The following is a 23,993-nucleotide window of genomic DNA, read 5'->3' as shown; positions in this document are numbered from 1 at the left end:
ACAACACTGAGGATGTAGCGGTGGTCCATAGCCGAAATTGACTGAGTTTTAAGACCGACTCATATGCAGAAGATTTAAAAGTTAACTTAGTCTTGACTGCCTAAAAAGTCGCTATAATTTTTTTCCGCTAAAGCCACAATTTTGCCCGCTAAAAGTTCATAAAATCCTCTTAGTTCTAGCGACTTTGTCGCTAGAACGGCTACACTGCTCTGGAGACACATTTCGTGTGTCTTGACAGAAATGAGATTGTGCGGAGACAGTGTAGCCAACTATACATGTCTTATAAGTGGAAGTTCTTTGAGACAAGCATGCTGTCATAGTTCACAGTTGGTTATAGTGTTGCAGACACGTCAAATCGCATGTGTTGGTTTTGATAAATATATTGACGCCTAGGAGGTGTGAGCCGCAGTTTTGTTGGTGAAGCAAGGAGTTAGCCCAAGAAACTACTAATTAAAGGGCGCAACAAGTTTTCTGCGCCATGGGTAAGTCTTTCTTCACTATTTTAAGCGTGCGTTGTGGATTAAGATAGTTACATGTTATCTGTGTTGTACAGCCCGTAAAGTTAAAGAAGTATATGGTCTACTACTAGCGCGGCGGTGTTATTGTGTGGACACACATTTCTGTAGTAAATTTTTGAATTTGCCGGCATCTGAAATTGATAATTGTTTTCTCCTTTTGTTTAGGTGGATTGTTTAGCTACTTTCGAAACCTGTTAGGCAGTCGTGAAATGAGAATCCTCATATTAGGACTTGATGGTGCCGGCAAAACCACCATTCTGTACAGGTTAGCACATGCTTGAAATATTTCTGCACGCTTTCTATTTAGCAACTGATGGTTACTATGTTCTGCATCTTGTATTTAGGATGTTCCTTTTAGATTACAGGTAGGCGAAGTTGTGACAACTATTCCTACCATTGGATTCAATGTAGAGCAGGTTACATACAAGAATTTGAAATTCCAAGTGTGGGATCTTGGTGGACAGACGAGTATAAGGTGAGAAGAATGTCAAGTTCCTCAAGAATTGGATTGAACTTTGAGCAGATTGGTTTCTGATAGACTTAATGTTTGCCTCCGACTTATTAGTGTCCTGCTATTCGAAAGGCAATAAGAAGAGATTCATAGTGATCTAGACAGCAGAAACTGCTTAGGCCTATACACTCTGTTATTTGGTCACTAGTTTTAAATGACTATGATCAATTCTCATGCAAGAGTGTTTATTTATTAAAGCAGTTTATTTGCATGCCTTTGTTTTTGTTTTGAAGTTATTACTTCAGAGGATGTCAAATCAGAGTGGCTATCTTTATTTGGGTACAGTATAGATGCTTTGTACATAAATAAAATTTTGTTGCCGCATTGTAACTAAAGCGTTTCAAAACTGATGCTCAGAGTTAAATGTACTTAATCACTGTTTTCATATATCTATAATACTGGTATCTGATGCATTACTTCAACAGCTGGACATTGCATTTTTCTGCTTGCTGTGTTACATCATGCAACATTTTTTTCTTTCCAGTTAAAAAACACTTCACGTGGTAATAATTACATGCCAGAAATCGTGCAGTGGTTGCTTTGAAAGAATATGTGAACTACATTTATCAAAATTAGATTTGAAGAAGTCTTTGTTATGGAAAGTCCTTTTACAGTATTAAGATGCAAAGGCTTTTTATAAAAAGTATTCAGATCATAGTGACATTCTTGTGGGCTCCCGTATGAGAAATTACTTACGTATCACTGGAACTGTAAATAACGCCATGACAACTTTTGCAAATCGCACATATTCTCTCTGTCATGCTTACATAGCAGTGCTTTCTCGTTTCAGGACCATATTTAAATTGTATAGGCCTAAATATGTTTACAGTTCATCAGTTACTACCAACTCCCTTCAGTAGTATAAGAAAAAGATAGTGCTACTCACTATAAAGATGACATGTTGAGTTGCTGACAGGCACAAAAAAAGACAGCTACACATTTAGCTTTCAGCCAGTGTGCATAAGATGTGCTTTCTTGTGTGAATAAATATAGGGTGAACGTTAATAAAACCTACAAACTGCAGGGAAGTATTCCTGACTGTAAATGAAAGATAAAAGGTCTTCTGAGCATGTATCCAGAAATCAGTCAGTACCACAGTAGAAAGCACTGACAAATTAAAGTTCCTCTGACTATGTGCTGAGTGTTTCTTGTGTGTTGCAGGTTGTGTGAGTGACACGGCGTACTGTAAGCAGCAGAATGGTCCGATATTCATGGAAGTGTCAGATTCCACCCCTCTGCTTTGACCAATGATCTCACCAATATAGCGGAAACGACCATTCACAACTACTCCCATACCGTTCCTATGACATAATCACGTAAACTTGGCAAGAAACATGAAAATAGATCGAAAAACCACCAAACAGATATTCATCCAAATATATAATGAAACTAATGGGACAAGCGGGGGAAATTGGGGTTTTTTTGGGTGGGGGCAAACTAAATATAAACACACGCCACTACACCAAATGACAAAAAAACACTAAAGTAACAAGACCCCACAACCTTCCCAAATTCCACTACATACAAAATGCACTGGAATCGATCACTTACCTTGACCTATATAGGTCAACAGAAACAACCGATACCACACTATAAATCTCAAAATTTCACCACCACCATGCTTAATCCTACCACAAAAAAAAAAACCTAGAAAATCAAAATTGGAATCGAACACTTCCCTTGGCCTGCTATGCTTACGACATCTCCACACATATAGCTGTCCCTGATCTGAGGCAACGAAACTTTAGAAAGCCCAATTTCTTCCTGACACACTGAACGACTTCATCCAACAATCTGGATAGTTGAAAAAAATTTTATTAGAAACAACACACTGTCCCCCATCATCGCCGACAACCGAAAACTGTTGACCTTGTCAGTCATATCCATACCTACCAAAGACATAAACAAAGCAATTTACCAAAATTCACACACAACGTACAGAAAAAACTACAATAATGTCGACGTAACAAAACCAAAATTGTTAACTCACTGAAAAATATTCCACTGAAAGCACAGTCACTACCGATACCACACACGTGCAATGCTACCGCGCAAGTGAATCCAAACACGCCACTCTCACAAACTAAATTCCGCACCGTCGTGACGTCACACACCACCACCGCCGTACGTCACGGCTCAAAGCCGATGGATGGAATCGGACGCTTCCGTTGACCTGGTGTGTGTATGGCCAAGCAGCTGGAAATGGACGAGAGGCAGAACCCAGTCATCTAAATCTGGTGTATGCACAGTCCGTCACTTCCCGGACATTCATCCATTATACAAAAGCCCAGAAAGGGCTTGAAATGTTGTGTGATGTTGTTGGTGTCTGTGAGAGTACTTGTTCTGGTATAGCCATGCTTCCTCTTGACCATTTCCATCTGCTTGGGCATACATAATCATCATCTTGGCTTGTTCCTGACATGAATACCAGATCATTCTGCTGCTTTCAGTACGCTGCATCAATCACAGTCTGCAGCACACTAGGAACACATGGTACATGCTAAGAGGAACTTTCATCCATCAGCACCACCCTCCATGGCAACGATACATTTCCAGATTCATGTTCATAGGTCATTTTTGTTTTTTCCTCCCTTGTACAGTCAGTAATTCGTCCCTGCAGTTTGTTGACTTTAATAATGTTCACTGTGTGTGGTGTGTAATTCTGATGAATGCCTGTTTGGGCGAAAGCTTTGACAGTCTTTTCATTGTGCCTGTCTGTGACTCAGCGTCTTTGCTATATAGTGAGTAGCAACTATATTTTTCGTAATATTTACCTTATGTTGTTGATATTCCATTTGTGAGTTTGTGTTGATTAATAACTGCCTTCATCATGTGATGAACATCTCCAGTCCTAAATGTTGTTCTTGAAATGTCCTGTTAGTATAAGTTTTTCTGAAAATATTTAAATTTTGTTGTCAGTTACAGCATTTGGCAGGGTAGTTTGACAAAGATTTGACATTTGCTGTATTTTTGGGTCACAGCTTTTCTTCAGTTTTAATGAATTTGATGCACACTGATGTAGAGGAATGTTAGATACTAGTTGTAGGTTTTGACCAGTGACATCGGAAACATGCAACAAATGCTGTAAACAGTATGGTGACTATAACTTGATCGTGCCCCCCCCCCCCTCCCAATGGGCTAAACTACAGGTCAGTCTGTCACCCCAACCAGGTTTTTCTTAGTATCACATTGGCTTCAACAGCTAACAACAAAACTGTGAATATGTGCACTGTAAGGTGACATGACAGCAGCCATTAATATTACGTCACTGGCAAAAGCCAATGACTTGTATCAAACATTCCTCTTGTCCTGGTGCTCTCTATGAAAAAATAGAAATAACTTAAAAAAGGCAGACAAGCATTTACTTACTGTTGAAGTGTGGGTGTCCCATAGGCACATCTTGGAATAAAATCTTATGTTCCTTCCATAGAGTAAAAATATTGCACTACATTGTTTAAGCATTGATATTAAAAACTTATTTCCAGCATTAATTTTAATCTAATTTTGACTATTTCAGGCCCTACTGGCGTTGCTACTACTCCAATACTGATGCAATTATTTATGTAGTTGATTCAGCAGATAGAGACAGAATAGGAATTTCTAAGGACGAGCTACTTTATATGTTAAGGGTAAGAGATTTTTTTACTAAAATCTTTATAGTGTTGCACAAAAATTATCTGAATTTTATGTGAGGTTTAAATGGACTTCTGTTTAAAGGCTTATGCATATTAGGTGAATTTGTATAAATTTTTAGTGTTGAGCCATACCGCAAATAGCTGAAAAAAGTCAAGGAGTAGTATGTAACTTTTTTCAAAATAGACAACACAGATAATTAGTGTTACATGAAATCCAGCTAAGGTATGTTACTGGAAAGGAATTATTTCTGTTAAAGAAAGTGAGAACATTGTGAACAACAGTTCTTCTCTGGTGGCAATTATAATGGTTATATTTTAAAAATGGGCGAGGTAATTGGTTAGAATAGTCGGAAAAATGTAAATCTATACATGGCAAATTCCATGAATTTTGTTGCTTCTCGCACTGCTCCTTCCAAAGTCAGAAACAGTCTCGGACTTGGACACCATTAAATGTTAAACGTTTTTGGCATAGGCACCCACTTGGTGATGTGTGTGGGTTGAGAGGGAACTTTTCCCCTGTCCACTAGGAATGAGGACTACAGTATCTTTGTTACAGAACTCTTACACTTCTAGAAGTTTGTGGATAATCATCAGTTCTCTAGGATAAAATATTTTGTCTGTCTCCTGCAAAATATTTCTTGTGGCATGACATGTCTTTAAAATGACCAATTCATTTATATAAAGAATGCCAATTTTATGTCTAGTCTCCGTCTAGCCAGTCTCATTGTATCCATTGTTGGTTCACTGATGAACTAACTGGTGTACTGCTTGGCTAATATTTGTCTGCATGTGTGTGACTATGCACACCACATAAAGAATCTGGTCAAATTTATCAGTTGAATTAAGTCTTTGACTTGCTGATAGTGATAATGTGGTCATTTTTTATGTAGAGGCACTGTTTGTAAAAGATTCTCATTGAAGTTCTTTGAAAGTGGCGGTGATACAAACATTGGTACATAGTGCAGTGCCAGAATGATATTACACACTGATAACCTGTCCCATAGCTGAGCTGTCTATTCAAGGTCTTCAGGAACAGTAGTTACAACAATAACAAAATAAATTAAGACCTCAAGTAAGGATCACAGTATGATTACTGACGAGAATCAGCCACTCTGTAGTTCAATGTTGAGTAAGATAAACGTCCTGTCGAAACTCTGGCAATTAATTAGACATGTTAAAGATCCAGCAGACCTTAAAAAACTTGGGGTGTACAGATGCCTTGAGAGTGCAGCCAACCTTAAGTAATACGTACAGTGCACTCTCTAGAACAACGCAGGAAGGAACATGAGAGATTTATCACCTACACTACACCGAAGTCTCTGCTTTAGCTAAACATGCTGTAGTAAATGGTCACCAGATCAAATTTTAAGACATTAGTTGTAGTTCATGCTCATGCTAATGGTTTCTGGAACAGTGTAATTAAAGAAACCATTGAAATTAAAAAAAAAATTAAAAAAAAACCACAGATAACTCGCGATAGCAGCAGCTTACAGCTCAGTGTGGTGTGGGATCTAGTTGTTGAGAGACTGAGTCTAGTGACTCAAATGTGTAGTTGCATAGCCCCTTATATGGTGTACCAGCAGTGTATCAGCGGCTGTTCTGCATGCTGATGGCTAAAGAGTACTTGATTGAAAACTTTTGGCATTTTAGCCACCTGATACAGCTGAAAGCCTGAGTACATTATGTTGGATGTTATTGCCATGATGCTTTGCCTTCGTACATTCGTAGTCAAAATTTTAATACACAGTTAATTCAGGGCAATCTTCTAGAGTTAAAATATGGCATGTATAATACAGTCTGAGATATTTGTACCAAAGTAGTCATCTTATCACAATTTCCCCTCATATTATTTCAAAATATTTCTGAAGCAGTGATGTACTTAACAGCTGCTGTTCTCCTATGCAGTGGTTTGACTTTACTGTGTGATGAAATTCGTCCAAGTTTGGTTGTAGTTTGTAAGAAATACACTTCATTTGCAGTGGTTGCCAAAATGTGAATGACACAGTGAGTAGCATACTCATGAGCCAGATCAACAGATATGGCACTCTTAGATGAACTGTGAAAAACTTTTGTGAGGTATGGGTGCCACATACATTGAATAGTGATGAAAATGAAATGCTCATTAGTGTTTGGCCCATTTTAAATTAATCAAACTGATTTGGTGCATTAATTTTTACTGTGAATGGGGTGTGGGTTGAGGACTTCTCATTATAGATGGAACAGTCAAAGTAATGGGTGGAAGCTGGAGTCCTTAGTAGTGAAGCCAGCCTGTTTAATGGGCTAGACTGGCTTTCACCAATGTTTTCCAAAAGAGATTCCTCTTGCTTGTTACTATGGAAAAGCTAAACCAGTGGCATGAGAATATTTTCTTCAGGGAAATGCAGCTATCCAGGAACTAAGATAATGGGAAAGATGAGGGATTTGAGTAGTTCAGATTGCAGGAACACAGATTTGTTTTCCAGACTTAACCTTTGGTGGTTGCAGATACACTTCCTACTAACCGTACTGAATGCTGCATCATTATCATTAATCTGGCTACCTGCTTGCTAAGTGCCTAGACAGGCCGAGTTACCTGCACGGCCTGCCAGGCCCTGCACTAAACATTTTTTTGGAGCGCAAAGTGGAGATTCTTTCCGTTAATCACTCAGTATATGGTTCGCACTGATAGAACAGATTGTATGTAACAATAAGAATGTATTTAAGTTATTCAGACATGTAGTTTCTGAGTAGGGTGATTCTCTTGAGATAACGTTTTGTACATACTCTGCCTTTAAAAATTTTTCCCCCGAAGAATTATATTTCCAGTACTTTGTGAAGGGACTATAGTAGTCTGTGGCAAAAACGATGTTGTGTTCCCCACTTTACCAACCCACAATACAAAACATAATTTTTTTGAAAATCCACAGTTTACTTTTGGGTGTTTTCAGAACAAAACATATTATGTCATTTGACTATTTGTCTTTTCATATATTGGTATTTCTCAGTTGCATGAGACTGCACTCGTGTGTGTGTGTGTGTGTGTGTGTGTGTGTGTGTGTGTGTGTGTGTGTGTGTGTTGTCCTTAGTGTAAGTTAGTTGAAGTTGGATTAAGTAGTGTGTAAGCCTAGGGACCTCAGCAGTTTGATCCCACAGGAACTTACCACCAGTTATCAAGTGCACTGTTTACTTACTACTGCTGCGGGTAATAGAGGTGTCCAGTGTGGATGCCTTCCAACATGACCTATGGTCAATGGTTTTTATTATTATAAGCCTAAAAAAAGACATAAAACACCTCGCATTCATATCTGGTTTCTTTGTTTCAAACAAATGGTGCATCTATGCATTTGCGTACTTTTCTTTTGAGTGTTTGTGCTTAAGTGGCTGTTGATCACGACCGTAAACAAATGAGAACTTACTCCCCAAGGGGGGAGCAGTGGTGTGAGCAAATAAGCTACACCTCCCTCTCGAAGGGCTGCCATTCTAGGCCCACATGCTGTGCTTCCACGAAAACACAATTGACATAATGGTCATAAGGATCGCAGATTCATTTTGTTGTGAGTCCTATTCGAATCCCTTTATGCACCACGCTTAGTTTTTTCACTCATTTCAGAATAAGAAAAAAAAGCAATCTGCATATCAAGGAAAATTGGAATAACAAAGCATTTGGTAGTGGCTACAGTGCAATTGTTTGCTGCGGTTGGCAGTGGTAGTTCAGGCCCGACCTGTACCGGTATCTTACGCAACCATAGTTCAAAACACTCCCCACTTAAAACTGCCACATTAATGCCGCATGCAGTTGTTCCATTTATTGGAAGCCAGTGCCAGGTCCGGGCTCCATACAAATTGTCGACATAAATTGTCCTCATTCCAAAAACAGCTTTATGTGAGTTGCCACTGTGTAACCACTATTCTTGCAAATTGTGTAAGTTAATTTCCTTTGTTGTGCCTGAGTGCACAATAAAATGAGACCATAACCAGTCAAACAGCACATTTTAATTCCAAACCCACTTAGTTTGGACAATATAGTTTGAAACACAATTGCCCTTTGAACAGTAGGTTTTTCTACACAGAGGGCTTTTGATATAGATGGAATGCAATGTGAAATGTTGTATAAACTTTATCACAGTGTTTCTAATTTTAAACAACCTGTCTTCATAACGGCCACAGGTCACCAAAGTGAAGCATTGCCACAATTAACAGAAAGTGGTCTCTCGACATCGTTTAGCAGACAACTGGAATGTTTGTGTGTCTGGATCAATAAACATTGATTTTCAGCTTGTTCATGTGAAATATAAACAGACAAATGGTGGTGCAATGGGGAGTTGCCCTTTTAAGGACAAACTCTGCAGAGCTCGTTGTTTACTAACAATTAGAAAATTGAAAATAATAATTGTTATTGGATACTTATTGGAAACTCAGTTGCCTAACTGCATAAGCATAGGCCAGCTTTGGTTTGAATGCAAAGAAATAGTATTGACAGCAGTTGAGATATGTATACCGTACAAATTATTAAGAGATGGTTCTGATCCCCATCATCATCATAACCTAAAGGCTATTCCTTGTCGATTTAGCCACGTCCCTCTCTCCAGTGTCATCCTCTTCAATTCTTCATACGATTTTATCCCCATATCTTCTGTGATGTTATTAAAATACATTGCTCATGGCCTGTCTCTTGGTTTTTTACCTAAAACTTTACCTTCAAATACATTCTTTAGGAACTGGTTGTCTCAATATGTGCCCTATCATTTTTGATTTTCTTCTTCCTATATAATTTAGCAGTGTTCTGTTCTCCTTCACTTCTCTTAAGACCTGTTCATTACTTTTTCTATCTACCCAGCTTGTTTTCGACATTCTCCTCCATATCCACATTTCCATTGCTTCCAATCTCTTTTTCTCTGCTTTTCCCAGAGTTCACGCTTCACATCCGTATGTTAAGACACTCCAGACAAAAGTTTTGGCAAACTTTTCCTACTTTCTAGGCTTATGATTGTCTGTTAGTAAATTCCTTTTATTTTGGAAAGCTTGCTTTGCCAAGGCTATTCTTCTCTTTATATCTGTGATACATTTATTGTCGTCAGTGATTGTGCTCTCCAAATAACAGAAGTTCTCAACCTGCTCTAGAACATCATCTTCTAGTTTAATATTAACTTTACCATTTTCTTTTGTCTTCCCTACTACCGTAGTTATTGTTTTCTTCTTATATGACCCCCATTATACACAAAAAGGGTGAGAAAACTCACAGAAGCAACGAAAAAACATGCCAAATTTAAAAGAATTCAAAATCACCAAGGTTGGCAAAGTCTTACAGAAGCTCAAAATTTAGTATGAACTTCAGTGTGAGATGTTTTTAATAGTTTCCACAGTGAAACTCCATCTCAAAATCTGGCAGAAAACACAGAGATTCTGGTCATATTTAAAGTACAGCAGTGGCAAAACACAATCAATACCTTCTCTGCATGATAACAGTGTGGTGATACTGATGATAGGGTTCACCAAAGAAAATGAAGTTTGTATTTCAGAATTCCAATCTATAACAGTTGCCAACATGAGTAACTTAGAAGTAGATATCCTCGGTGCAGCAAAACAGCTTAAATCACTTAATAAAGGCAAGGCCTCTCTGGTCTAAATTGTATACTAGTCAGGTTTCTTTCAGATATGCTGACATAATAACTCCATATTTAGCAATCATATACAACTGCTCACTCTTCGAAATATCCGTACCTAAAGACCGGAAAGTCACACAAGTCGCCGTGGAATTACATACCCCTATCAGTAACGTCATTTTGCTGTAGGATTTTTGAACATATACTATGTTCAGACATTATGAATTAGCTCGAAAATGATTTATTGACAAATAATCAGCATGGATCCAGAAAATGCCATTCCTGTGAAGCACAACAGCTCTTTATTGTCGTGATGTAATGAGTGCTGTCAGCAGATGTGCCAAATTGATTCCATATTTTCAGATTTCCAGAAAGCTTTTGATACTCTTCCTCACAAGCATCTTCTACACAAATTTCTTTTACCGAGTATTGCCTCGGTTGCATGACGGGATTTGTGCTTCTCCAGCAGGAAGGACACAGTTCATAGTAATTGATGGAAAGTTATTGAGTAAAACACAATTAATATCGGACATTCCCCAAGGAAGTGTTATAGGCCTTTTGCTGTTCCTGATATACATAAATGACATAGGAGACAATCTGAGTGTTTCTTTGATGATGATGATGATGATTATTATTATTATTATTATTATTATTTATTTTTATTTATTTTTTGTTGTTGTTGTAGATGATGCATACATCTACCATCTCATAAAGTCATCAAAACAAATTTCAAAATGATTGACAAGCTATCTTTATGGTGCAAAAAGTGGCAGTTAACTCTAAATAATGAAAAGTGCAAAGTCATCCAGTTCATCATACTTAATGTTTATAATCACAAATAATTTAAATTGGAATAATCACGTAATGTTACGGGTAGAGGAAGCCGAAGACTGTGATTTATTGGTTGAACACTTAGAAGGTGTAACAGGTCTACTAGACTGCTTACATAACACTTGTTTGCCCTCTTCTGGATTATTGCTGTGCAGTGGGAGATCCACATCAGAAGGGACTGATAGACGACATCAAAAAAGTTCAAATAAGAGCAGCTCGTTTTGTATTGCCAGGAACTAAGGGAGTGTGTGTCATGGAAAAGATACATGAATTGGGGTGGCAGTCATTAAAACAAAGGCATTTTTCGTTGCATCAGGATTTTCGTATGAAATTTCAATTGCCAACTTTCTCCTCCGATTGTGAAAATATTCTGTTGGTACCCACCTACATAGGGGGAAATGATCATGATGATAGAATAGAAGAAATCGGAGCTTGCACAGAAAGATTTAAGTGCTCGTCTTTCTCGCACACTTTTAGAGAGTAGAACAGTAGAGAATACTTGAAGATGGTTTGTTGAGCCCTCTGCCAGGCATTCAACTGTGAATTGCAGAGAAATTGTGTTCCTGTACATGCTCTCAAATATCTATGGACTTAATCATAGTTTTTACTGCAGCAGCATTGAAGTGTTGCTGTAGTGACTCCGAGGCTGTCCTGTAATACTGCTTCTTTTGCTTCCTGGTACTGATGCAGCCTGTGACTAACTGACATGGTCTTGTGTGCTAGCTGCTGATATGCTGTTTTCAGGGACTTCTGGCCAAGTTACTCTAGCACTGTTGGTTTTACCTAATGCTACTGAAGGTCTTCCTAATTTCTGGAGACTTCCGTCCTCAGTTGAAATGAGTGTCAAACGTGAGTCTTGTTAAGATTTCAGTGTTTGCCTCAGCGTTGTGACTGCTGCTACAGCTATTGCATGCCAAGCATGTTAGTCTGTCAGTAACCATGGCTGTGAACTATTCACTTTTGGCTCTGTGTGGGAACACTGTTATTTTTGCTCCGCTCTCACTGACCCAACATCACTCGCATCATGCCTTCCCAGCTCTGTGCCAACTTGTTAGTTAACAAAGTTTATTTTCATAGGTCCATGGAACTTTTTACATTAATAGCATTTGACAGTCATGACACCTTAAGTTAATAAAACTTGAGTCATGAATTATTCCACACAAAAACATTGTATCAATTGCATTGACAGAAAAGAGTACTTGGTCAAACCCTCATAATGCCATTGGTTGTTAAATATGTTGGTTATGATTGAGCATGTGGCTACTTCGTTCTTTTTTAAATAAAATAATACAAGGAGTTGGGTTAAGTAGTTCAGATGGTTATTTGCAGAAGGTTGTCGTATACTAAGTACACGCAGAAATTATATGTTGTCTGTACTCCAATCAAACTATTAAGTGGAGTACCTTATTTTGATCAGTTGAGGGCCGATATCATATCGATATAAGTGATTTTTGGAGTTGTTGGTGTAATTCTCTTGTTTTTAGGTAAATTGTATCAACTCAATTTTTTATGTAATTCTTTAGCATGCACACACTGAGCAACAACTGTTGATTTTGTGTATTGTACCCTATTAATCACAGGTGGACACTAATCTGTCATAATTTCATCATTTGTTCTCAATGTGTTATCACTTTGCTAGAATTGGAGTATAGAGTAGTTATTTTACAAGCAATAAAAGTATTATTATTAAGCTGAGCAAAGAATACTCAATAAAGAAAAATAGGAAAAAGTTTTTTTTGGAAATCAGATTTTGCAGAAATCAACTTGCTTTAAAATGTGAAAAATACATTTCATTCAGCTGTTTTCTATCAGATATCTTTAGTGTAACATTTTAACAAGAAATTATAAACGTAGAAATTGCAGGTACATTTTCATGCTTATTGATGAAACCATGGATTAAGCTCGCTGAAAGGTTTAGTTTCATCTACTTTTTATACTGTCAAGATTGGGACAGTAGAAATTAGTAAATTAACTAATTTTCATTCAGTTATCTCATATAGAATAAATTATATTATGCAGTAAATTCTAACTTTGGACATTACACAAGAGAACATATTTAGAACTGTATGTAACAGATACACCTAGTTGTATTGGCTGCAACCTTTGAAGTGTATCTTGATAAATGGATGTTTCGATTTTTCAGTCAGAATCCAAGAAAGATAATTAACCATCTCGGGAAAAAAATTATCACCCATACTAATTTGTTTAGAAAACTCATTTGAGTCTGAGTAATGTTCACAGATAAGTTACTAAGAGCAGAAATGATCTGAACTATGCTTTAGTGAATCCAAAATTGTTCAGAAAGAAATGAAGTATAAAATTCTTTTCCAAAAGTACTCGTAGAAATGGGTTCATCAGTACGATTTTGTAATATAAAATTCAGCTTGCATATGTTCGTGCTCACAAAACTCGAAAAGTTGTCACTCAGTTGCTTTGAAATTTTGACACAGTGTGAATGTGCATGTGAATACGCACGTTTTTATATACCTATTTTTTAAGTACAGGGTGTGCCATCAGATTTTAAAAAATCATTTCCTCTCCTGGGATTGGAATGACTCCTTACCCTCGTCCTTAAAACCCACATCCTTTCGTCTTTCCCTCTCCTTCCCTCTTTCCTGATGAAGCAACCGTTTGTTGCGAAAGCTTGAATTTTGTGTGTATGTTTGTGTTTGTTTGTGTGTCTATCGACCTGCCAGCACTTTCGTTTGGTAACTTTTATGTTATTAGAGATACATGCATAAACAACATACTGTTGGAAAGAGCAAGCTCTAGAGTTTTCCATGATTCCTGCTAAGTAGCAGCAGTGTACGCCCACTCCAGTTGTAGTAAAAATGGTGTCGGGTCAACAAAGCATTTTGTTTGCAAAAACAGGCATAATGTCTGCAGGGATACCGCAATCACTTTTTATACCTGTTACATATAATCCGTCTTGATTGCAAAAATGTTTATTCACATGACTGGTTTCGGTTCCTCTAGAACCATCTTCAGGTCTGAAATGACAATGATACTAATTTACTATTTCACAAATGAAAACAACGATTGAAAACAGAGGGCGATTTCTATATCCGTGGCACTGGTGCAGACTTGTTTCGCTCCATGGTCTGCTTCCGTGATTCTCGCTATTTTGGCGTTGTGCAGCGAGCGATCGTACAAAAACGATAATTTTATTGTGTATTTTAATTTTAACAAGTACAGATTTTAACCTAGACAACTATAGATCTCAACTAAGTATTTTTAGAGATATAAGCAAATTAGAAAAATCTACTTAATACAGTATGTGCATATGTAATATAACAAATGTACCAGACGCCACCTGTCGGTTGTTGTTGTTGTTGTTGTTGTTGTTGTTGTTGTGGTCTTCAGTCCTGAGACTGGTTTGATGCAGCTCTCCATGCTACTCTATCCTGTGCAAGCTTCTTCATCTCCCAGTACCTACTGCAACCTACATCCTTCTGAATCTGCTTAGTGTATTCATCTCTTGGTCTCCCCCTATGATTTTTACCCTCCACGCTGCCCTCCAATACTAAATTGGTGATCCCTTGATGCCTCAGAACATGTCCTACCAACCGATCCCTTCTTCTGGTCAAGTTGTGCCACAAACTTCTCTTCTCCCCAATCCTATTCAATACTTCATCATTAGTTATGTGATCTACCCATCTAATCTTCAGCATTCTTCTGTAGCACCACATTTCAAAAGCTTCTATTCTCTTCTTGTCCAAACTATTTACCGTCCATGTTTCACTTCCATACATGGCTACACTCCATACAAATACTTTCAGAAATAACTTCCTGACACTTAAATCTATACTCGATGTTAAAAAATTTCTCTTCTTCAGAAACGCTTTCCTTGCCATTGCCAGTCTACATTTTATATCCTCTCTACTTCGTCCATCATCAGTTATTTTGCTCCCCAAATATCAAAACTCCTTTACTACTTTAAGTGTCTCATTTCCTAATCTAATACCCTCAGCATCACCCGACTTAACTCGACTACATTCCATTATCCTCGTTTTGCTTTTGTTGATGTTCATCTTATATCCTCCCTTCAAGACACCATCCATTCCGTTCAACTGCTCTTCCAAGTCCTTTGCTGTCTCTGACAGAATTACAATGTCATCGGCGAACCTCAAAGTTTTTATTTCTTCTCCATGGATTTTAATACCTACTCCAAATTTTTCTTTTGTTTCCTTTACTGCTTCCTCAATATAGAGATTGAATAACATCGGGGAGAGGCTACAACCCTGTCTTACTCCCTTCCCAACCACTGCTTCCCTTTCATGTCCCTCAACTCTTATAACTGCCATCTGGTTTCTGTACAAGTTGTAAATAGCCTTTCGCTCCCTGTATTTTACCCCTGCCACCTTTAGAATTTGAAAGAGAGTATTCCAGTCAACATTGTCAAAAGCTTTCTCTAAGTCTACAAATGCTAGAAACGTAGGTTTGCCTTTCCTTAATCTTTCTTCTAAGATAAGTCGTAAGGTCAGTATTGCCTCACATGTTCCAGTATTTCTACGGAATCCAAACTGATCTTCCCCGAGGTCGGCTTCTACTAGTTTTTCCATTCGTCTGTAAAGAATTCGTGTTAGTACTTTGCAGCTGTGACTTATTAAACTGATGGTTCGGTAATTTTCACATCTGTCAACACCTGCTTTCTTTGGGATTGGAATTATTATATTCTTCTTGAAGTCTGAGGGTATTTCGCCTGTTTCGTACATCTTGCTCACCAGATGGTAGAGTTTTGTCAGGACTGGCTCTCCCAAGGCCGTCAGTAGTTCCAATGGAATTTTGTCTACTCCGGGGGCCTTGTTTCGACTCAGGTCCTTCAGTGCTCTGTCAAACTCTTCACGCAGTATTGTATCTCCCATTTCATCTTCATCTACCTCCTCTTCCATTTCCATAATATTGTCCTCAAGTGCATCGCCCTTGTATAGACCCTCTATATACTCCTTCCACCTTTCTGCTTTCCCTTCTTTGCTTAGAACTGGGTTTCCATCTGAGCTCTTGATGTTCATACATGTGGTTCTCTTATCTCCAAAGGTCTCTTTAATTTTCCTGTAGGCAGTATCTATCTTACCCCTAGTGAGATAAGCCTCTACATCCTTACATTTGTCCTCTAGCCATCCCTGCTTAGCCATTTTGCACTTCCTGTCGATCTCATTTTTGAGACGTTTGTATTCCTTTTTGCCTGCTTCATTTACTGCATTTTTATATTTTCTCCTTTCATCAATTAAATTCAATATTTCTTCTGTTACCCAAGGATTTCTACTAACCCTCTTCTTTTTACCTACTTGATTGTCTGCTGCCTTCACTACTTCATCCCTCAGAGCAACCCATTCTTCTTCTACTGAATTTCTTTCCCCCATTCCGTTCCCTTATGCTCTCCCTGAAACTCTGTACAACCTCTGGTTCTTTCAGTTTATCCAGGTCCCATCTCCTTAAATTCCCACCTTTTTGCAGTTTCTTCAGTTTTAATCTACAGGTCATAACCAACAGATTGTGGTCAGAGTCCACATCTGCCCCTGGAAATGTCTTACAATTTAAAACCTGGTTCCTAAATCTCTGTCTTACCATTATATAATCTATCTGATACCTTTTAGTATCTCCAGGGTTCTTCCATGTATACAACCTTCTATCATGATTCTTAAACCAAGTATTAGCTATGATTAAGTTGTGCTCTGTGCAAAATTCTATCAGGCGGCTTCCTCTTTCATTTCTTAGCCCCAATCCATATTCACCTACTACGTTTCCTTCTCTCCCTTTTCCTACACTCGAATTCCAGTCACCCATGACTATTAAATTTTCGTCTCCCTTCACTATCTGAATAATTTCTTTTATTTCATCATACATTTCTTCAATTTCTTCGTCATCTGCAGAGCTAGTTGGCATATAAACTTGTACTACTGTAGTAGGTGTGGGCTTCGTATCTATCTTGGCCACAATAATGCGTTCACTATGCTGTTTGTAGTAGCTTACCCGCATTCCTATTTTCCTATTCATTATTAAACCTACTCCTGCATTACCCCTATTTGACTTTGTGTTTATAACCCTGTAGTCACCTGACCAGAAGTCTTGTTCCTCCTGCCACCGAACTTCACTAATTCCCACTATATCTAACTTTAACCTATCCATTTCCCTTTTTAAATTTTCTAACCTACCTGCCCGATTAAGGGATCTGACATTCCACGCTCCGATCCGTAGAACGCCAGTTTTCTTTCTCCTGATAACGACATCCTCTTGAGTAGTCCCCGCCCGGAGATCCGAATGGGGGACTATTTTACCTCCGGAATATTTTAGCCAAGATGACGCCATCATCATTTAATCATACAGTAAAGCTGCATGCCCTCGGGAAAAATTACGGCCGTAGTTTCCCCTTGCTTTCAGCCGTTTGCAGTACCAGCACAGCAAGGCCGTTTTGGTTATTGTTACAAGGCCAGATCAGTCAATCATCCAGACTGTTGCCCTTGCAACTACTGAAAAGGCTGCTGCCCCTCTTCAGGAACCACACGTTTGTCTGGCCTCTCAACAGATACCCCTCCGTTGTGGTTGTACCTACGGTACGGCTATCTGTATCGCTGAGGCACGCAAGCCTCCCCACCAACGGCAAGGTCCATGGTTCATGGGGGGGTACCTGTCGGTAAGAGTTTTATAATTAATATAAATGACGTGCATTCTGCCAACCAATTTAATGTGGCGTAGCATGTGAAGGTTGCTGAGTGTGGGCGGGTTACTCCTGTAAGCAAAATTGCAGGTACATTCTGATACATCTGATGTTGATCAGGTTGGACGAAATAGGCTTGCATTTGTGAAGTAGTAAATTAGTATCATTGTCATTTCAGATCTGAAGATGGTTGTAGAGGAACCGAAACCCGTCATGTGACTAAACATCTTTGCAATCAAGACAGATTATAAGTAAAAAGCATTTTATGTTCCATGTTTTGCGCAGTGCAGGTCAGTAATAACCATTTACCGTGACTTTCATACTATGTATGGTGTGGATCCTCCTACAGCACAGAGCATTAGACTATGGCATGAACAATTCTGAGAAAGAGGTGGTTTGTGTAAAGGCAAATTGCCAGGCTGTCCCCAAGTGTCTGACATAGACTTCAAACACATCCGCCATAGGTTCACAAGGAATCCGCAGAAATCTGTTCGCCGTGCAGCTCAGTAGGGTAACATGCCCCCAGTGTCCATCTGTCGTGTGTTGCATCAACGTTTACACATGAAACCATACAAAATTCACCTGCTGAAAACTCTTTGTGAAGGTGACAAACAACAACGTGTGAAGTTCTGTAATTTCGTTCTTGGCAGGATTGAGGATGACAGTTTACTTTCATGTTTAGTGATGAGGCAACATTCCATTTAAATGGAAAGGTGAACTGTCTTAATGTGTGAATTGGTGTACAGAACCACCACATTAAGTTCTACAACTTGAGAGGGACTCTGCAAAATGTAATGTGTTTTGTGCAGCTTCACAGGAAAAGGTGTATGGTCCATTTTTCTTTGCTGAGAACACTGTTACAGGAAGCACATATCTTGATATGCTTGAACTTTCTTTTCCCACAGTTAGAGACTGATTTGAATGACTTCATTAATCAGCAGTATGGGGTACCGTCACACCGACATTTGGAAGTGTGGGAATTTTTAAATCAAAGGATTACTGAACGATGGATCGGTCACAGTGGACCAAATGATTCAGCCAACACATTATTGGCCTCCAAGGTCACTGGACCTGACTGTATGTGATTATTTCTTGTGGGGGATTATAAAGACTATTTATGTGCCTCCATTACCAGCAACAATGAATCAACACACACATTGCAGAACAGTAGCTGTGGAAGTTGTAACTCAAGACATGTTTGCTGCAGTGTGGGAACAATTTTAATACCGCATTGACACCTATGAAAAGATATGAAAAAATAACTTCTTGAGTTTCCCATTCACCAAAAAACAAATTCATTGTATATGTTTGTTTCAGAAATATAGACGTGCCAAATCGGATGATTCTTTTTGATACACACTGTGTGTGTGTGTGTGTGTGTGTGTGTGTGTGTGTGTGTGTGTGTGTCTATATATATATATATATATATATATATATTAGAGGGAAACATTCCACGTGGGGAAAAATATATCTAAAAACAAAGATGATGTGACTTACCAAACGAAAGCGCTAGCAGGTCGATAGACACACAAACATACACACAAAATTCTAGCGGTTGCCTCGTCAGGAAAGAGGGAAGGAGAGGGAAAGACGAAAGGAAGTGGGTTTTAGGGGAGAAGGTAAGGAGTCATTCCAATCCCGGGAGCGGAAAGACTTACCTTAGGGGGGGAAAAAAGGACGGGTATACACTCTCTCTCTCTCGCGCGCGCGCGCCCACACACACACACACACACACACACACACACACACACACACACACACACACACACACACATATCCATCCACAAGCAGACATATTTAAATATGTTGTTGGCAAACATCTCAAAGTTGTTGACCTATTTATTTCAAAGGCTCGAGAGTTTGCACAGGCCACAGTAATATTCAAGAAAGCTAATAGGAGTAATCCAATAAATTACAGGCCCAAATCATTAACATTAATATGCAACAGGATTTTGTAACATATATTGTATTTGAACATTATGAATTACCTTGAAGAGACATTAACTGTTGACAAATAATCGACATGGATTTTCGACAATATTGTTCTGTGAAACACAACTAGCTCTTTACCTACACGAAGTGTTTAGTGCTGTTGAGAAGGGATTTGCAATTGATTCCATATTTCTAGGTTTCCAGAAGGCTTTCGACACCGCACCATACAAATGGCTTCGTGCTTATGGAATATCGTCTCAGTTATGTGACTGGATTCATGATTTCCTGTCAGAGGTGTCACAGTTGCTAGTAATTGGCAGAAAATGGAGTAAAACAGAAGTGATTTCTGGTACTCCCCAAGGTAGCGTTATAGGCCCTTTGCTGTTCGTTATCTATATAAACGATTTAGGAGACAATCTGAGCAGTCATCTTAGGTTTTTTGCAGATGATACTGTCATTTATTGACTAGTAAAGTCATCAGAAGATCAAAACAAATTGCATAGCAATTCAGAAAAGACATCTGTATGGTGCAAAAATTGGCTGTGCCCTAAATAACAAAAAGTGTGACGTCATGCACATCAGTGCTAAAAGGAATCCGTTAAACCCGGTTACACGATAAATCGGTCGAATCTAAAGGCCGTAAATTCAACTAAATACCTCAGAATTACAATTACAAACAACTTAAATTGGAAGGAACACACAGAAAATGGTGTGGGAAGGCTAACCACAGATTGTTTTTTATTGGCAGGACACTTTGAAAATGTAACAGATCTGCAAAGGAGACTGCCTACACTACACTTGTCTGGCCATTTAGAATACTGCTGTGCAGTGTGGGATCCTTACCAGATAGGATTGACGGAGTACATTGAAAAAGTTCAAAGAAGGGCAGCACATTTTGTATTATCACGAAATAGGGGGAAAGTGTCACTGAAATGATATAAGATTTGGGGTGGACACCATTAAAACAAAGGCATTTTTCTTTGCAATGGAATCTTCTCACGAAATTCCAATCACCAACGTTTCCTCCAAATGCGAAAATATTTTGAAGACACAGACGTACATAGGGAGAAACGATCACCATGATAAAATAAGGGAAATTGGAGCTCTACCGGAAAGATATAAGTGTTTGCTCTTTCTGCACGCTGTAATAGATTGGAATAATAGAGAATTGTGAGGCAGGTTCCATGAACCCCCCTGTCAGGCACTTAAATGTGATTTGAATAGTATCCGTGTACATGCATTTTTTCAACAACAGTGTCCAGGTTTTCTGCTAAAACCAGCTTCAAGAAAGAAAATGCTCTGCTTTAGGAATGTGCAGTTTTGTTTCCTTTATCACAGGCAGTTTAAAGCAAGATCATGGGGCATTTAAACTGTTAGACAAATTGTTTCTCCCATATATATTCTTTATCATTATATATATTTTTGAACATGATTTGTACCTACAACAATGAGCTGTTTTTTCTTCCTAACAGATGGTTTTCACAGAAAACAAGGAAGTTGTATTTCTGCTTTATCAGCCTGTGATTTGAATACCACAACATAATCTGAATTGGCAATAACAACAAACAAAGCTGAAGTTGAGAAGGCATGGGAGGAAATGGACACAGAGTGGAAAAGAGGAGGTGGACAGAGAGGAGGGAGGAGGAGGGGGTGGACAAAGAGAGTGTGAGGAGATGGAAAGAGACAGGGGGAGAAGATTAGGACATATTTAATTCCCATACATATTAGAAATGTGTGCTTTCTCTTCCGTCTTTTTCATTTAACCATACTGATCCACAACACATGGCCAGGAATAGCTAGTTGTTACATAAACTCATTATGAAATGTGTGTGTAACTGTTACATGAAATAACATGTTCCCATTCTTAAAACTAGTTGTAAATATTTGCTTAGCAACATAACAGCTATGTTGTCAGTTATGTCTCGCTTGGTAATAGTTTTTGACTAATTTTATGTTGCTAGCAGAAATGAACCTGTATTTGTGAGAACAAAGTACAAGGTACTTCGCTTTCATATTACATCTAAAGGCTGCCTGCTGTAAAAATATACAGTAATTATATCACTCACATTACCATCTCTCCAGAAAATATTAATTTTTCAGATTAACAGTTTTTTCCCCTAGGAATGATGTTGAGTGTGTAATACTGTGCTTTTAATGCTAGTTTTTGGATTAAAAGGCTATCATCAGACAGTTCATTATATTAATATTTTCCTAATGTACATTATCTTAATCTTTACTTATGATTGGTAGATTCCACTGTGACACTTCTCAAACTTTTCCTTTTTAAATTTTTCATTTATTAAGTATCTTAATACCCATAAATGATGATGTTGCATTATTATGCAGGAAGATGAACTACAGGGAGCAATTTTAGTAGTTCTTGCTAATAAGCAGGATATTGAAGGAGCACTGAGTGTAGCAGAAGTCCATCAGGCACTTGGGCTCGATGCTCTGAAGAACAGAACTTTCCAGATATTTAAAACCTCAGCAACAAAAGGTGAAGGGCTTGATGCGGCGATGGACTGGTTGTCAAATGCCCTTCAAAATCGCAAATAAAGGTTCCTTTTGGACAATTTCCTCTTGCCTCATGGGTCAATGTGCACATCAGATGTAAAGTGTGTCTATGATAGAGTAGCAAAGACTGTGATGAAGTGAACTTGTGAAACAACAGTGAAATTAAGTGTAAGAATGTGAACAATGTCTGTGATGATAGCAGCTCATGAAATTGGGTGAGTGAAGAGTTCCACTTCGTTTTATTTTTAATATCCATCACAAAGTCACTTATTATTAATTATATATTTTATTTCCATTTTTCATGTCATTGTGTGCTGGTATGAGTGCAACAACAGTGAGTCAAGCCTATGTATTATTTTTACTGTACAAAATGTTATGAAACACTTAACAAAATATACTATTGTACCTCTTTCTGTGGTATCTGACTGAAATGGATGGGCTTAAAAGCATGTAAAACAATCAGTTGGATTGTACTGTGGCATCATTAGTTGTTAACTTTGAGAACAACTTACCACAAATCTTCAATGTGATTGGCAAGATTGTATTTTTAATTATAGCATTATTGCTGTGTAAAACGGCAAACCTGTAAAGAAATGAATTTCTGTATTGAAATAAATATTCATGATGTAAAATCATGTCCACTTAACTCTGGTGCAGGCTATAACCTTTGTAAATAGTAAGAACCTTGACATCTGTTGTTTCGAAAGTTGAGTAGTTGGTAGCCCTGCGCCTGCTATACGGATGTCTGAGTCACAGCTCTCGTACAAGATAAGTAATTTAAGTAGTAATAAACTGTTTTTAACACTTTAAATTAATTTATTACGTTAATTATAGTGCTCTTCAAGCGTATTTTCACAGTAATCGCGTAAAGCTCGTTTTGTTTACATATTGCGGCCAGGCCGAACTTTTGAGCTTTCAGATTAAACTTCATACCGCAATTTTAAGTGCATTTACTGATAGTTTAGTGTGCTAAATACATTTGCTGCCCCTTTATATCTGTAGAGTATCGTCATCTCTCAAGTAATTTCCAGTAAAAAAACTTCTGAACCACTGTTTACATATTCGCGAGTAGGCCTAATTTTTCGTACACATATTTTCATTGTTTTCCGGTAACTTAATTGTCTTTCTGTCACTAAAATCGATTTGTACCATGAGTGTAAAGTGCCTGACGTGCCGTAGAATCGTTAGCTCTGGGGTCTGGTGTGATGGATGTAGTAACTTTTTTCATTGGGGCGATTGTAGTGGCGTGGGAATTGGGAAAATGAGCGAGACGCATCAGTGGTTCTGTAGGCTATGCAGTAGAGATAGAAAGATTGTGGCATAGGAGGGGAAAATTGCTGCCCTTCAGGCTGAGTTAGATGAGGCTAGGCAAGAACTGGGCAGGTTAAGGGGGGAGAAGGGTAAACGGGTGGGAAGTGGCAACAGGCATAAGGAACAGGCCAAGAAATTCTTCTGACAGCTTTGTTATTAATGTACAAAATAGGTTTGACCTGTTGCCTCAGTCAGAAACTGATAACCTCTCACAAAAGTACATGTAGACAGGGCTCAACAAGCTTTCAGCAGCAAATTGAATAAGAATGTAGGGAAGCCTGCAAACAGAAAGAAAGGCTTGTTGCTAGGTAGTTCGCATGCTAGGGGCGTGGGCCAACTTCTGCAGGATGAATTAGGGTCAGAATACCAGGTCACAAGTTTTTTTCAAACCTAGTGCTGGACTGGGGCAGGTTACAGAGGATTTAGGTTCACTATGTAGAGGCTTCACTAAGGAAGATACCGTGGTTATTGTGGGTGGGCCGGGCAACAGTATTGACAGAG

At 38.4% G+C, this 23,993-nt stretch overlaps 1 protein-coding gene across 1 annotated transcript; it reads left to right on the top strand.

The window, feature by feature from the left end:
- Nucleotides 1–318: 318 nt before the first annotated feature.
- Nucleotides 319–22,813, top strand: LOC126474905 (ADP-ribosylation factor-like protein 1). Its single transcript, XM_050102403.1, has 5 exons — nt 319–482; nt 684–783; nt 877–993; nt 4,547–4,658; nt 22,014–22,813. Exons 1-5 carry the CDS (start codon nt 479–481, stop codon nt 22,221–22,223), a joined length of 543 nt encoding a protein of 180 aa, XP_049958360.1. The 5' UTR covers nt 319–478; the 3' UTR covers nt 22,224–22,813.
- Nucleotides 22,814–23,993: the final 1,180 nt, after the last annotated feature.

Source organism: Schistocerca serialis, chromosome 4 (genome assembly GCF_023864345.2).
Source record: "Schistocerca serialis cubense isolate TAMUIC-IGC-003099 chromosome 4, iqSchSeri2.2, whole genome shotgun sequence".
Classification (NCBI taxonomy): domain Eukaryota; kingdom Metazoa; phylum Arthropoda; class Insecta; order Orthoptera; family Acrididae; genus Schistocerca; species Schistocerca serialis.
The sequence above is the reverse complement of the archived record's forward strand: the minus strand, read 5'-3'. Positions and strand labels throughout refer to the sequence as shown.